The sequence below is a fragment of the Lagopus muta genome, chromosome Z (assembly GCF_023343835.1).
Source record: "Lagopus muta isolate bLagMut1 chromosome Z, bLagMut1 primary, whole genome shotgun sequence".
NCBI classification, from domain to species: domain Eukaryota; kingdom Metazoa; phylum Chordata; class Aves; order Galliformes; family Phasianidae; genus Lagopus; species Lagopus muta.
Window position 1 is genome coordinate 8,110,355 of NC_064472.1, and position 17,805 is coordinate 8,128,159.

At 38.0% G+C, this 17,805-nt stretch overlaps 1 protein-coding gene across 2 annotated transcripts in view; it reads right to left on the reverse strand.

Moving 5' to 3' along the window:
- Positions 1-17,805, reverse strand: part of KIAA1328 (KIAA1328 ortholog) — a 180,347-nt gene that overhangs the window by 148,826 nt on the left and 13,716 nt on the right. For both annotated transcript variants that reach the window (XM_048932498.1, XM_048932497.1), the window contains exon 5: positions 8,415-8,530. In XM_048932498.1, the coding sequence (XP_048788455.1) occupies positions 8,415-8,530 (116 nt within the window). The remainder of the gene's footprint in view (positions 1-8,414; positions 8,531-17,805) is intronic.

The window sequence follows — 17,805 nt, forward strand, 5'->3', positions numbered from 1 at the left end:
TCTAGACAATTAAAACAATTTCATGAGCGAAGGCCACTCTAAGGTTAAAAACAGTAAGACAAATTTGCTACTGATTAATAATAAAGTCATTCATTTTGTTCCTCAAATCTAAAGTAATTACAAGCCAGAGTATGGCAAATGGATTTAGCAGAAGCCATTACATCAGAAGAATCCTTTAAAGAAGAACAGTAATTTAAAAGACTAAACTGAATAATGAACTCTCCTGAACAACAATTATTATGAGATTGATTTATTGAAAGTGTATTTAATCATGCAAGAAATGTTTAAACTTTCCTAAATAGTTCAGGGAGACAGAGAAACCAATAGCAGAGTCAGCCCAACGTCCTCATTATAGTTGAGAAGCTGAAGCAGATGGAGAATTCATTTAGTTTGGAAGGATAAAGTACATCAATTTCTCTGAATCCACATTTCTAGTCAATTTGTTACAGTACCAGCTTCAACAATTAATGATCTCATTTTCCCATTTATGCCTCCTTTTAAGAGATCTCAGTCTTTGTTTCCAAATGAGCCCAAATGTCATAAAAGAAAATACAAGTCAAAAAAAAAAAAATCACTTTGAAAGCTCACATACATAAAGATCAACATTTCAGCAGCAGCCACAAGAGTAGGGTCAAAATTTAACCTAGTCAGTTAGGATGCCTGAAAGGAAGATGTGCTTCACACTTGGTACACTGGATGATTTCTACAGGGAAATACCTTCTTCATGACCTACCTCCAGCATTTTTGTTAAGGAAACTGATGCTGATGTATGAGATTGCCATGGCTGATTGCCATGGCTGAAGCTACAGTTCTAATGACAGGTTTCCCTTGTTAAGTTCAAATAGGTGCAACTTGTAGAACTGAGTCAGAAGGTCACCTGGTCCACCTCCCCTGCAATGAGCAGGGACACATACAGCTCGACTAAGTGCTCAGAGCCCCTCTGGCCTGATCCTGAATGTCTTCACTGATGGGGCACCCATTACCTCTCTGGGCAGACTGTTCAGTGCTTCAACACCCTTAGCATAAAAAAGCCTTTTCTTGGTGTCATCTGCAAACCCCCTGAGGGTGCACTCAATCCCTCTGCTGATGTGACTGATTACAGTATTAAAGGGCATCAGTCCAAGCACTAACCCCTGATGGACACTTGTTGTCACTTATCTCCATCTGGACATTGAGACATTGACCACCATTTCTGAGTACAGTCTTGTAACCAGTTCTTCAAACAGTCCACTCACCAAATTTATATCTTTCCAATTTGGAGGGTAGGATGTTGTGGGAAACCATGTCAAAGGCCATACTGAAGTTCATTTGGACATCTTCCCTTGTCCATTGATGCAGTTATGCCATCATAAAAAGTAACAATGTTGGACAGGCAGGAGCACTTCAGCCTTCTTGTCCACTGATACAAGCATGAATGTGTAATCCTCTGTGGGAGGTACATCTTGGAATTTCCTTTTCTGGTTCACGTGCCTGTAGAAGCCCTTTTGTTCTTCTCTGCGCCCCGTGTCAAGTTCAGTTCATTGGGCCTTGGCCTTCCTGACCTACAGAGCCTAGCAACCTCCCTAGCACCATCCTCCCAAGGTGCCTGCCCCACTTCCACTTCCACATCATACCCAGTTATGAGATTCAAACTCTACAGTACAGATAACATCAAGCTTTCACTCAAGATACAATTCGTCCTCTTGAAATGGAAGTCTGGTTTACTGTGAAGTATATTCCTACTAGACACTACCAACAGAGTATAATTCAAGCTCTTTAGCTAGCAAGACTGCATCTCAGAAACACCAAGACTGAGATGTGAGAATGCTGCTACCCCTCAACGTTTACCCCACTGGGACTCCAAATTTCCACATCAGAGCTGCCAGATGGGAATCTCTCTTATATTAACCACAGAAAGAATAATGTCATTCCATGCTTTCCAGTATAAACTGCAAAACTAGCAGCTCTGCTTCTTTTATCCCACATCTGTAGTTCTGTACTGACAATACTATTTCACAGGCAACAAGCCAATATTCAAGCTTGTATTCAAAAAACGCTGATGTTGATTGTTTAGATGCTGCCTGTCGATTCTGGACAATTTCATAATATGGACAATGTGGTTAGCTTGTGCTCAAAGTTGCTAGCTAGAAAAAAAAAAATAGAAAGTTGAGCTCTAAATGAATCTCCAGTCATTGATCCATTTGAACACTCAACATTACAATACATTTCACCTTGTTTTAGTTTAAAAGTTCATGAAAAATTCAAAATATCTTATTTACCCAATAGTCCTTGACTGATTCTTTTACATTTGAGAAGTTCTTAAATACATACATTATTTAGCCAATACTGCCATTACAGAATAGCATATAAATATTCAGGGACTTTTTAATATGTTCAGCTTTTATTCAATGGACTGTAATGGTTGCTTAGAAACATTTACTAGCAGGAGATCTACAATAATAGTAAAGGAAACACCTTCAAAGAGTGAAGTGCTTGGATAAAATGGAAGAAAATTATAAATCGCTAATTTTTCATTCCACTCACATGCCTTCAAGCAAATTATGATACACAAAATGACATATAGGATATGTCCACATATGATAAACAGAAAAGGATGTATTTTGAACTCTAAGCTGACTTGAGAAACAGAAGAAAAAGGATGACTGTAATTCAAATCCCTCAATTTGTACCTTGTGATTATTAAGCGTACAAAACAACAGCAAAACCAAAAATCAGAATTAGACTTAGCTACAGTTAAGCAGTAAAACTGTTACTGAGTTTTAAATAAGCAGCCTGACTTCCAAAAGCACTCAGCACAAGCTTCCTGTAACTGAAAAGGCATTCACACAAACTTTCTTCTTGCTAAAAACTAAAAACTTTAGTTTTTTTCAGTAGAGGGATCCACCTGTCCTTTTTACATGCTTAACCATACTGTTAATCTCCATATCCTATTTCTACATGGCACTGTGTGTTGCCTTTGTGAGTTCAGAACTGTCTTTTTTCAAAGGACGGCACTGGTTAGTCACAAACACGTGTCTGGTTCAGACAGGAGCACAAGCAGCAGGACAGAAGCACCACACATGCAACAAAACAAAGCACGCTGCCAAAGGCTTTCTGTGACATAGCTATCATTTCACTTCATTGGTTGTGATGACAATATTGGTGGGTCAGAGTGAAAAAGAAAACAGAATGGAAAAAAGCCTATTTATTCCCACACTGTCAGAAAAGCAAATGCAACATGATAGAGAGGAAAGCATAACACAGAAGTCAGGTAAATTCTATAGTCTCACCTTCGCTTCCCTACCATTTTTTCTTTGGCATTAATCAAATCAGTAATTTTTTTTTTTTCCCTAAAAAATAACAGTAATTCCACATTAACACAAAAAAGATAAAAAATGAGGAAATATGGAAGTATCAGTAATTTACCAGTGTATGTGAGAGTAACACAATGAGCACTGCTATGGAAAAACTGAAATCACTTTATTAAAGAGTCCAGACAATGTTTATAAGAAGCTCATTACTCTTCCAGCAAATTAATGTTTTTTCTCACCATCAGTATCAGAAAATTAACTGTTTTAGATGAATCAATATTCTTGCTAACTGCATGCAAAATCAAGAAATTAAATAGTCTTATGTAGTTACAACAAAAAGGAGATATGCAAACAGTCCGTGATCATGTTTAGACTAACCAATTAAATCACATAGGATTTACGTTATGAGCTCATCTGAGTCTTCAAATCAACAGATCATGTTCTGTTTGAAAATAATTCCACCAAAAAGCTTAAGAAATCCAGGTACATTCTAAATATAAACCAAACAAGTAATTACTAGGGTTGATTCTTTTCTCTCCAAAATGATTATTCTGGCAAGCAAATAGTCTTTTTTCTTTCCTTTCACAATAATATTCACAGAAATGTTAAGGCTGTTTTTGGTTCTGCATTTACACAACATCAAATGTAGAATTAAAAAAAAAATCCTTAATAGTGATAACAAGTAAAGCTAGAGACCATAACATAATTTCTTTGGGATTTGAAATAACAGTAGCATTTGCTTCTTAATAATCTTTTTTTTTTTTCCAAAACATCTATCATGACAGTATTGGGGCATCTTACAAAAGATAATTCCCCATTTCTTATATTAACTCGTATTTGGGATCTAAATTAATAATGGGTTCTTGAAAATATGCCAGAAAAAAAGTCAGAAGCTTTTCTCTTAACAGCCCCTAGCATAAGTAGAAGGGATAACACATACAGCCTATGAGCACATGGCATGCTGCTTCTCATTTATTCTGAAAACACAAATGAAACATAACAGAATTTCAAAGGACATTTAAGTTGCAAGTCTAACCTGCCAAAGAAAATGGTAGAATTCAGGTTGTTCGTATGTATCCAACATGATCTGGTGATACAGACGCCAGAAACAAATATTTAACATGAACGTAAGGGAAGACACAGAGGCTAGTGAACTTTTTCACATTAGCTTACTCCAGAATTCTGTTTCAAAGCTTAGTGTGTGCTATAATACACTGAACAGACACAGTCCTTTTTGGTTGTGCCGTCTCATAATCATCTGACAAATTCCAGGTCCTCCATTCTGGCTCTTCTTTAAGTCTGATTCCTCAAACCAAACGCTTCTAAACTCAGACACAAGCTTTACTTCCTTCAAGAATTCATGGCCAGATTAACCTTCTTTTCCAAATCTTTCTCTCAGCCATGTTCTAGCACTCATTTCCCAGTTTTCCACTCTAACTCCTGCTTAATCTTTCCTATCAGAAAAAAGATTCACTTTTCCACCATTTTGAGATATAAGTATCTTACCTCTGCCTGCCCCAACTTCCTTTTTTTTGCCACCTTTCATCCAAAACACACTCCTTTTCCCTAGTTTGACCTCAAACTCTTTGACCTCTCTACACTATCTCCTCCACAAGTTATTCTTATCTTTTGACTTATGTCTCTCCTTCCACATGTCCAGGTGCAGATGGGATGAAGTTAGTTCCAAGTCTGGAAGGATATACTACAGTCTTGAGTCAGAGATGCAGCAGTCCACAAGAACAGGAACGTTTAGACTGTGCAGATGACCTATGATTGACGCACTGAAAGAGCCAGAGCACGTGTTACGGGGCTCTACCAGAGTCTAAATGTTTGGCCCAACTGGGTAGATTTTAATAAGAACATCAGAAGATGTAATCACAGAATTTATACCTTACACCACTAACTATCTCATATCCAAAGAGCATGGGCACCAGAACTTTTTAGAAATAAGCCTACAAGAGTTTATACAATGTAAAATAGGTTTAGACGTTGTGCTAAGAAACACGGTTTAGTGGGGAAACATTGGTGGTAGGTGGACAGTTGGAGTAGAAGATATTGGAGGTCTTTTCCAATCTCAGTGATACTACAATCCACTTTTATTTTTGGAATTCACTCAAACAGCTTATGTCAAGGTTTTTTCTGCTTTTGCTTTTGTTTTTGTATTTTTTTGTAATATAAAAAGAAATTGTGCACACTTTTTTTGAAGTGGACATACCATGTGAAAATTTAAGCCAAAATAGCTTTTGACCAAACTATCACACACCACAGGCCTAAAGATAGCATTTTAGGAAAAAGAAATAGACTAGCAGACTAGATGACTATTTGAAACACCTCATTTTTATTTTTTTTTAAAACTATAATAAGCCTTTGGCAACCTTAACAAACAGCCAGCCTACTGAAGATCACTGAATGCTCACAAGGGTTGTGTTCCCTCTGGGGGAAGCGCTAGTAAGGACTGCTCAAATTTCCAAGTTTCAACCACAGTAGAAGTAGACAGTTCATTTGAACAGAAACTGAACTTGCATGCAAGCTTCCTTGCCCTACTCAGTCATTACTGGCCAAAGCAAATGTAAATTTAGACTTCAGATAGATACTATCCCTCTTTCAGTTCTGTGACATTACTTAAAAGTCCTGTTGTGAGACCGCTGCAGAATGCCCTCACCCCTCCCAGCTTTCATTATAGCTCTTCAACAATAAATTTGAATAGACGGGTTCACAAGCCTCTGAACAACAGCAACAAACATATGAACAACAACAAAATGAGAAAATTCTGCTGTTAACGTAAGGAGTTCAAGCACAGAAAGCATATCCTTTCTGCAAGATCCTTTTTAAGAAAGAAAAAAAAAAAAGACATCTCCCTGGAAAAGCACACACTCCCCATGCTATTCAAATTCAACCTCTACCAAGCTGAAATTACATTTCACAGGATAGCTGTAACCATTATATCAGAAGCACTGATTTATTATTGTAGGATCATTTTAAATACTGGGCTAGATAAAGTAATTTTATAGAAAATAAATTGGCTGGGGGAAGGGGGAAAAGCACGTAAAATTGATTTTACTAGACTTGGAGGTTTTTCCTTATGCTATTATATTTCTTACTTACAAGTGAACTCTGTAAATTTCAGAAGAATTTCAAGTTGCTGTACTTAAAAATAGCCAGAATCTATATTCCACTTTGGCAAATATTTCTTAGCAATCCTCATCTTACAACAAGCATTCAGAGGTCAGATGACAAGCAAGTATTCTAACAGTTAAAATTACGTTGTTTTAAATTATAACCGTGTTTTATATTTCTAGTCTTTATAGAGTTTTATGAAGTATAAAATTGCAGGCATTAACCTTCTGCCATGACTACTTGAATTCCTGTACAAAGGTATTCAAACTTGTGCAGTCATTTTCTAACAAGAAAAGAAAAGAAAAACATAAAACAACGAAACAAAGCAAAAAAAGCAAGGATGGCTACTTCCCAATAATCAAGTAAACCTCAGATGAATTAGTGAAATTTTATGTGCCTAAATTATATAAATACATATTGAATATATCCATTGGGAATGTAACATCCCACCCACGTTCATGCACCGAATGAATCCACAGGATGTAATACAGTAAAAAATATTTACTTCAGTGTAATCAATGTGAAAGAGTTGTAGTCATATCTAATGGCTCTTAAATACATCAGATTTAATATTTTCCAGGAACTGTTCCATGCCCAGCCAAGCTTGTAAATGTGCATATTATTTATTATAAACAACAAAACAACAAAACAACTTTTTTTCTATCAGTATTAGTGCCACTAAGCTGCAAGGGATCTGCTGCATTATCAAGAGCAATCCCCTGCTGTCAGAAACAACAAATCACAAGAATTTCTTTCATAAGCCAATCAAGTTCTAACAAAAAAAAAAGCACCTTCTCTCTTCCCTCCCTCCAAACATTTCAGTGTTTTACTGTAAAATACAGTTCCTCACAATTTCAAGAATCCTCCACCAACTTCACGCTTAAGTTATGGACTGTTTGTCTCCAGTCATTTCTGTTCTATTTGGCTGCGGTTGGACTTGATGATCCTTGAGGTCCCTTCCAACCTGAGTAATTCTATGACTCTGTCACTGGCCTATTGCTTGAAGAGTCCCTTTTGTCTCAGCGTTTTCTCTTCCTCTATTCACTTCACCACTAAGTCAGCCTAGTTCTATACGGCCAGCCACTATCCATAAGCACACATGCACACTAGTCCCTTCTCAGAAAATAGGTTCTGCAAACCTCCATAATCCTAACAAGCCTTTCTCCACAACTTTTCTAATTCCATTTCTTTCTACAGCAAGGGGTGACTCAGAACTGAAAATAGCTCTGCACGCTAAGTTCCATCAGTGCTTTTTACAATAGTATTAGTAGTCTCCCTACTTACACAGCTGCTGATGAATTACATGCTATTTGCTTTTACTGCAGTTGCAGAACTCTCTTCTATATCCCGCTGTAGTCAATTGCTGCCTTCTGAGGAATTAAGCAACAAAGCCTCAATATCAAAGATTTGGAGAGATACGAACATGAGTATTTTGTAAAGATGTGTAGAAAAGCTATGATTCCTTGCAAGATCATTTTGCATTTGGTATTTCAGGACTGGGACTAAGTATATGCAGTTTAACAAAAATGGAAGTCACAGTCTGCATTAAAAAAAAATCAGCTAAACCTACATTAATAGAAAATGTCCAAGCTGGCTAAACCCTGGAGTACAAATATACAGGTTTAAATGCCTTCAATTTACGTTACCTTTCACAGGATGCAGAGAGCACCAGAGTAGTGCAAGATATATTTTAGACCTCAATTACAACAACCTAACAGGATTAAGAGAAAAAACATCTCAAACCATATTTTAATGCACAAATTCCTTATTGTCATTTCTAGTTGACAAATATCTGTTTCATAGCAAAACAACATCATAGGAACAGCTGGATGGCAGTTTTAAGCTCAAATGAACCAGCATCACATGCTGACAAGTCATCTCTCTGATTGCTTTTGAATGGCAGCACATGCAGATTTATTCTCTGCCATAAATTAGAACAATTATTTCTCCATAGTTCACTTTTTATTTCAGACAGTGAGCCCTTTCATACTTTTTTTTAAAGGATATCTTCCCTTTCCTTGATGATAAGCTCATTCTGTTCCTCTAGCTGTCTGATCTTCTTCTCAAATGACTCCTGTTCAGCTTTCAGCCGCTCTTCTGTCACCTCCTTCTCTTCACTCACCCTGAAAAGAATTTGAGAGAAATAAAATATATTCCCATAAACACAGTGCCCAACTTCTAGATCCTTTGCTTAAATAAATGCATCCTCCCCAGCCACATAAAGCTCCATTTCTCATAATGTTTGCTCTACCATATTACACTGAAAGTTGCATAAAGATTCCCAAGAAATTATTTTTTCAAAGACAGTGGTCTCAACAGAGTGCATGCACATTAATGGGAAGCACAGAACTACAAAGTAAGGCTCTGAACCCACAGTGAGGTCTGAGCAGACTGATTTTCTGCAGCTGTAATGAAGACACATTGGGATCCATATAAGCCTAGGGCATGTAGACAGAAAATTCAAATGGGTGAGCTTAGCTACTGAGACAGAAAGGAAATTGAAAAATCTCTTTTCTTTCTTAATCTATAAACTAATTCTTCTTTCACATTTACTGGTCAAATATAAGTTCAAGAAAGGAACATTTTTCTTGTTAGTTTTTCTCCAAATGAAACAGCTTGCCTTCTTCTGTGGATCTTAAAATATCAAGCCACTGGAGTAAATTCTCCTTTCTGCCTGGGTCATGGCACCCTGTATACTGCTGCCCAGTGTAAATAATTAGATCTAGATTAAAAGATTATAATGTGAGAAATTTTTACTATGATCATTTATTCTGCATCTCAAGGGGAGTTGTAAAAACAGTTGTTCTGTTATCACGTAGGCAAAATGACCATTCCATATTGATGATTCTGTGACTATGTTAAAAACATGGCTAAATATAGATACAAACACACATAAAAGCCATTCAGGGTCTGAGCCACCATTTGTCATCATCTTTCCCTTCTTAGGACGACGCAGAATTATTCTGGTCTTCCAACAGAAAAGCCATAAATACTACAATTAGGTCACCCCTCCAGGGTGAGCTACAAGCAGGCAACATTCCCAAACTCTAAGCTCAACCTACAGCCTTTCCCACAGCATCTCTAACAGACTACATGAATTCATAAATTATTAATAATACCAAAACTTGCACCTTTTCTCTACAAACCTAGAGGCTGAAAAATAACATACAGAATATATCAAATTCCATAAATTAGGACAGTTTGATAGCTTGGAACGAGCCGTTAAGCATAAAGTTTCTAGGTTAAAAAAGACATGGATTTAGCATCAAAATATTCCATTATTCATATGCCCAAGGCCTTATTTACAACCCTATGCCCTAACACTACAAGGCTCCCTTCTCTCCCTCAAAGACTTAACAGAGGTTTGTACACATCAGATAATAAATAATGAAGAGAAACAGCTATATTAACTCTGCATCCATCCCATCCATATGCTCCTGTAATGTGAGCAGGCAACAAGCTTTTGAGAGTGGTCAACCATAAATCCTTGCTCCCCAACAGTCACAGGAGTGGTATATATGCCACAGGCTGCAGACCCAGGCTTTTCCATCTACCCAAACCAGTTTGTTTCCTCTGAATCAAGAGCAATCAGATAAAGAGTCTAGAGCATATGACCTATCTTCATGTGAACAGCAAAAGATATAAGCCTGTGTATTTTTTCCTAGAGTTAGGAGTAGTAGAGAATAGCAAATAAAAGATACCAATCAGAAAAAAACACAATGAAGGTAGCAATGGGCAGATAAATGAAATACATGAAGGAAACAAGAACAGAAAAAACAATTAGAAGAGGAACAGTGGACAAGTACTGTCTCCAGGACACCATACAAGGAAGGATGCTTGTTTACTAAGTAGAAGACAGATGCTGCATTAGAACATGGTTAAGAACAAATGAAACTCTGGACAATGCTGGCAAGCAAGAGTGTGAAAATCAAACAATAACACATGAAAATGTGATGAAGAAAGAAAGAACTGTGCAGTAGTGTAACTGCTCTAAAACAGGCTTCATCCATTTCTAGATTCTGTGATTTGCTGCTTGTATCCGTCTGCATCACATTCACTTGCTCTGTTTGTATTTAACACAGATCACAGAAGGCTGACATACTCACAGACACATGAATATACTGTGCCACATATCTTATGCAGTAAATGACTGAGAACAGTAAGTGATCTTAGAAGAAACGTGGCGATATGTGTTTATGTATCACAAAGCAGAAGACAGCTCATAAAGGGCAGGCAAGATATAGAAGACAGTTACTCACAGGAGGTGGCAAAAGAAAGTTAGAGAAAAGAAATACAAGAATGTCATCAGATTGTGCTGGATTTATGTCATATCCTATACATAGCTCAGAGAGATTTTTTTATATCCTTCTTTCTTTGCCTTCTGGCAGTAAAGAACAGAAGATTCTTAGCAAAACTATGAAGGAATTCACTGCTGCCAAACAGAAACATTTCAAGGCTCACAATGCTCCTAGAAAGAAATGTAACTTGTTTTTCCTCTGGTCAGAAAGCAACAAAAAAAAAGACTGTGTTTTTCCATGGTCAGAAAGCAACAGAGAAAGGAAGGCGGCTCCCCATCTACAAAGGGCACAACCACTCCACTGGGCAACATATTGATGTTCAGCTTCACTGTCACTGTTTGCAGGTGCAAATAAAGACTGATAACTGAATGTGAAGATGACATATCAGTAGAACTATTTCTGCTGTTAAATGTCTACAATATTTCTTTGTGTATAAATTTACATTCACCTAACCTGTGGCATAGGTCACAGACATCTTTGTTCAACATTTGTTTTAAATTCAACACTTCAAGCTTATGCAATTCTAGATGCATCTAGATGAAGATCTTTATTTTGCAGGAGCCTCTGTAGAAAATAAATAAATAAAAGTGATGTAGATATACCGACAGACCCTCCTAAGACACCAGCCTTAGGGTTCAAATTAATTCTTTATTCACCAGTTCCAGTTATGATGTGCTCCTGTGTTTACTGCTGCTACTGTCTCATCTTAAGAAGCAACTGATCAGCAACTTTGCTGATGAAACTGACTCATTCCTCTGAGGAAAAGAGACTGATGCTCTCCAGATAGAATTTTTAAAGCAACACATAGGCCAACAGCACTAAGTTTTATTTGTCTAATGAAAACTGTCATGCAACGGGAAGAGTCAGAACAATACTAACATCAACATCACACCACAGACAAAGCACAAAAGTAACTCCTCTTGACTGAAAGAGCCCAGAAACTTTGAAAAAGAAAACAAAGGAAGGAAGAAGTGACAAAGCAAATGAAAAGTAGCATTTTCACTTTTAAAATCCAAACATAGTGAGAATGGTAGCTGAGCAAGTTAAGACAAAGAAGACAAAACGAGAAGCACAGCCGCTGGAAGCCTCACTCATCAGTCACATACTTGTTGGGAGCATTTACCTTTTGGGAACATTTGCTTGAAACTAGACTGCTAACAAGTTTTAAAAAAAAAAAAAAAAAAAAAAAAAAACATTTTGGTGACCACTCTTGCAAACCACAGGATTTAAATTTCAAGAAAAAAATGGCATCTGGAGTAGGCATGGTGACAGGAGGAAAAACACAGACCAAGGACCAAGATAAGTGCATCAGACAGAGCCCCACATACACGGACCACAGAATACAATTGGATATTCCAAGTGAAAGATGTGCACCAAAAAGATGAAACAAATTTAATGCCAGACTCCATCACAACATGCCTCTGGCAGAAACGGGCAACAGTGACATTTAGTATCAGCACTGCAGGAAGACAGAATGGCAGCAGTTTTGTCTTAAGGGTACTGTTTGCAAATGTGATGCATTTTACTCAAGTGTCACAAGCAGTCTGTATAAATTTAAAAAATAACAAAAAAAAAAAAAACCTCCAACAATCCCATAATTGAAATTGGTGCACAATGGATACATTTTATTATATGCAGCTTGCAAAATAATACAAAACCTGATCTCACAGCATGAATTTATAGCTACAAATGACTTTTTAAGTACAAAAGGTAAGCGTGATTGGTGATGCAATAATTCTAGGCATGCTTTACCTATCAACGAGAAGTAATTTTCATACAAGCTTAGGGATATCTCATTTGCAGTCTCACTGCCTGACTAATTAAGAGGACTCCAGCAGAATATTGTCTCTTAAAGTAACACACGCACATACACATAAATAAAAAGATTGATACTGAAGTTATAGCCTGGTAACAATTTGCTAAATATGAGATAAATATAGGCAAACCCAGGAAAGAAGGCAGCTCAAGTGGTCAAATGCTGTGCCTTTCTAAAATGGACTTCCACATGCAAGCTGTCCTTCAAAGATTCTAAGTGCAGGAGAGACAACGCTTAAATCAGAGGTACATGCTACAAATACTTAGTTCTACTGTATTCCTTTGCAATAGTTTACCGTTCTGTACTCAAATTAGCCTTCTGCTTTAATTCCACTTTCAGCTTTTTTAGAAAACTTCTGTTTTAGCAGGTCTATTTCATCTTAATGCCAGGTACAAAAGTCCACATAACGCAATGCTAGCGGACAAAATTTGTGTCCCAGACAGCCACCACTCTACAAAGAGTTTAGGAAGCCAGTGGCTTGGGAAGGATGAAGCATTTCTCTGTGAGGTACAAAGGGCTGTCTAAAAGCTGTTTATCTAGCTGCTAAGTACAAGTCATTCTGGGGGTGCCATCAGTCTTTGCCAGAAAGACACTCATCTGATAGCAAAAAACTATATATAGTATCTCTGAAAAGGGCAGTCACTCCTGTTTTTGAGGATAAGGACATTATCTTTGTACCGAGGTTACTTTCATAGACTTGTTTGCAAAAACTACAGGGAATCATAGAAACACAAAGGTTGAAAAGGCCTCCAAGATCACCTGGTCCCTCTACCCATCTCCCACCAATATTGCCCACTAAGCTGTGCTCCTTAGTACCCTATCTCCAAATTTCTTGAACACCCCCAGGGATAACAATTCCATCATCTCACAAGGCAGCCTGTTCCAGTGTCTGACCACTCTTTCAGAAGGGATTTTTTTTTCTAACATCCAACTTGCAACTCCTTATCCTAAAACTTTAAATAAGATAAACTAAATAGACACAAATTCTCAATACTAAAAGCCAAAACAAAAAAAAAAAAAACTATCATAACCATTCTATGTCTTATAGTCAGTTCATTCAAAAGAAAGCTGTATGTGAGCTGTACTTTTAAATGTTAAAGGCAGAACTATGATGTGCATCATAGCAGGAGTCAGAAAGTCAAAATTCTGCAGCTATGTGTCAGGAGCAAGGTAGACACTTCCAAGTGTTTACATACATTTTCTCTACAAACTAAGTTAAGATCATTTTCATTCAGCTAAATGCTGAGACCTCTCAAAATCTGCCTATAGCTTTTAAAATGTATGAAATAATTCTCAGTATGGTCTTTAGCAAGTCCTTAATGCTCAACAGTCAACTGGATAGATCCCAAGACAGCTTGCACTCCCTCTTGGAAGAGGCTAATGTGTCCTGACACTGGCACACAGTATGATGGTTAGAACCTTTCAGTGTCTTCACTGTGTCACTACTCATTTCATTACATAAGCTGATGACTGCTTTAGGAGTAGCCTGCAGGAACAAAAGCTGAGATAAAGACTATTTTTTTTTTTTCTCTTAAAAGGATTCTGCTTGTAGGGAGAGTTAAAATTTGCTCTTACCATGTGCCTAATACTTTCATCACCATGCCAGCAGCACCTTGTTGAAAACATGAAGGTACCATGCTGGTTGGCTTTGAAAATCATGGGAAATTCTTGAATGCGATCACCCATTTACTCACAGAGCTCCTCAGCATTCATGGGCATGACTCTGCAAATCTACAATATTACAAGGCCAAGTTGAAGACGTTGCACTTGGATCAGAGCAATCCCAGATATGAGTGGAAACTGGGAGAACTCATTGAGAGCAGCCCCATGGAGAAAGACTTGCAGATTCTGGTGGACAAAAAGCTGGATGTGAGCCAGCAGTCCCTATAAGCAGCCTGGAAGGCCAGCTGTGTCCTGGGTTGCATCAACAGAGGGACTGCCAGCAGGGTGAGGAAGGTTACTCTCCCCTTACTCTGCCTTCATGAGAGCCCACCTGGAGCACTGCATCCAGGGCCTGGAGCCCCCAGCACAATTGTTTAGATGGTCTGATACTGATAGGACAAGGGGAAATTGCTTTAATCTAAATGAGGGGAGATTTACATTAGATGTTAGGGAAGAACTTTTTTTTTTTCTTACTCAGAGGACAGTGAGGCACTGGCATTGGCTGCCCAGAGAAGCTGTGGATGTCCCATCCCTGGAGGGGGTCAAGGTCATATTGGATGGCGCTCTGGGCAGCCTGATCAGAAGGTGACAGCTGTGCCCACAACAGAGGGTTGTAACTGGATGGTCTTTAAGGTCACTTACAACTCAAGACATTCCATAATTCTGCAATATTCCAGTTTTCTGAGTTTGCATCCAGTTTGCATTTCTCTTTTCACTTTAGGAGGGAAGATAAACTTGATATGTTCAAAGGAAAAATAATGGTTAGATTATCACAGAGCAAAGCCTAAGATTATTCTAAACAAGAAAGAAGGATTAGAAAGGAGACAGCTGTGTCCTTCCATTCGACACTGTCTCAAAATTCAATTTCATCAAGTCTCTAACAGCTAACGTGATGTCAACCACTGGAATTCCCAACAGTAGAGTATAAGTCGAGCAGAGTAACTCAGTTTTTCAAAGGAAAGTATAATAACAATAATTATTAGGTGTGGCCAGCAGGGAGAAGGAAGTGATTGTCCCCCTCTGCTCAGCTCTTGTGAGGCCCCATCTGCAGTACTGCGTCCAGGCCTCAGGCCCCCAGCACAAGAAAGATGCAGAGCTCTTGGAATGGATCCAGAGGAGGGCACTAAAATGATGAGAGGGCTGGAGCACCTCTCCTGTGAGGAAAGGTTGAGGGAACTGCGATTGCTTAGCTTGAAAAAGAGAAGGCTCTGGGGAGACCTCATTCTAGCCTTCCAGTACTTGAAGGGAGCATATAAACAGGAGGGGGAAAGGCTGTTTATGAGGCTGGACAGTGATGGGACAAGGGGGAGTGGTTTTAAACTGAGATAGGGGAGGTTTAGGTTAGATATCAGGAGGAAGATTTTCACACAGAGGATGGTAACACACTGGAAGAGGTTGCCAAGGAGGTTGTGGATGCTCCATCCCTGGAGGCATTCAAGGCCAGGCTGGATGTGGCTCTGGGCAGCCTGGTCTGATGGCTGGTGACTCTGCATATAGCAGGCGAGTTGAAACAACATGATAATTGTGGTCCTATTGAACCCAGATCATCCTCTGATTCTGCGGTAATATAGGCAGCATCACAATTTACTCGCACCAAGACAAAGTCTCACACTTCAGCATATAAGCTGATGCATTTTCTCAGTTTTCAAAAGTGCAATGGGAATGAGAGTTGGAGGAAAAAGAAGGGAAAATAGGAAAAGTACATCAGCTTTCCTTCAGCAGCTGCAGAAGTCAGGTGAATAACACTACTCTGAACTGCTAAAGCAAGATGTAGTTGAAATCCAAGCACCAGACATTAATCATATTTTGCCACTGGTTTCTATGCAGACAGAATTTTGTCACTGCACATCTGCCTTCATGCGGAGAGTTGCTGACCAGCATATCTGCCTTCATGCAGGCAGTTGTTGACCAATCTTTTTCTTCCACCATCCTGCAATAACCATGCAGCAATCAGTTTCAACCACCATTACTCTAATTCACAAACAGCATCAAAATAAGAATGTTTAATTACAGCTCTGGTCAAGTGAGATCTTTATTCTTCCAGTTATTTAGTACAGGACAGTCTTCCCAGAAAATTTTAAGCATTCTGCTGGTTCCTTTTCTTCTTTAAAACAGCAGTGAATGTTCTGTCTGTAAGAAGCTCTCCATCATTGCACAACTCAAGATGAAAATTATGGAGAGTTTGTAAAAAGTGACGAGGTGAGCGGAATTAAAGTTCAACATCCCTATTACTCTGCGAAGGACTTTTAATTACATCCAATAAAAATATGATTAGGTTTAAAAATAAAAGAGAACTAAGTATAAAATAATAGTGTTCCACTAATTTTACTTTTCAAAATTAATGTTGCTGCACCTTCTATTTTTCTTCGAAGAAATGTCAGGCAGAAATATCAAGCTGTCCTTGGGGAAAAATCATAGCATCTGAGATTTAAGAAGAATCCCATACTCAAATGAGTTAGTGTACAAGTATTCACTAGGGAGCAGTGTATTACGAGGAACAATGAAGTAAAAGACTTTTTTAAATATTAGAATATATCTCTATATATCAACAGTGGCAACAGTGTCCGAATAGCTCCAACATCTGACAATTTGTAACCAGGCTTCCTAGCAATCTACTCATTTTGACAGCATTAACTAGACATTTTCTAACACATGAGGTAGGATAAAATAGCATTGCAAGCATGAAGAACTTCAGAAATTACTGAAATATTGTATAGCAAGGAATCCTACATGGGCACAAATTATTACTGGGCAAAAAGGTCTTGTGGATGAGGACAATCAGAGAGAAAATACTCTTAGCTGCACCAGAGACTTATTGCATGACCTTGAACAAGTAACTTAATTTCTCTGCCCAAGTTTTCCTTTATGAAAAGAAAAAGGACAGTAATGCTTGCCAATTACTGCACATATAAAATTTATGATGAAAAGTATTTCATTAATACTGAGAACTTGCACTCTGTTCTAGCAAAATTTTGCAGCTAAGCTCTGAGCGTGGACACTATCAGACCAGAGGACTTAAGATGGTCTCATGAAGTTTTCTCCTCTGGTATCGTAATACAGCCTGCCACAGTTCCACGTGTTCCTCAGTTTTTATAGGCATCATGCAAGAAGCAGATTCCCAGAGATTCTAAAGCATAAGGGACAGAGAAGAAGAAAAACAACCCTTCTCTCCCACTCAAATTTATCTTTGACATCATTTGTCTCCATAAATGCAACTAGTGCAGGAATGAAAATCAAAAACTTCTCACTCAAGCTGAGAAAATTCCATCACTCCAGCTTCTCTTCTCACAGAATTAGGAGAACATGAAGAAATTAAAGTAGAATTTTGCCAAATTAAGTTGGCAAAATAAGCTAAAACCACAGTGGATTCTATTGCTCTACACATGCAAACATGAGTACATACAGATTAGCATTTTTTAGTCACAAGATCAGCAATCCATCTGTAAGGTACAGTTCCTTACACATGTTTATTCCTGACAAATAAGCATTACAGAATTTCATATCAGTGACGTTCTTACTTCCAGAAGACAATATTTATAAGCATAAACCTATATAACATTTTTAAAGTACAGGTTAAACACAGCAAACAAAATTCTAGTCCTGTGACTGTATTTATATGGAT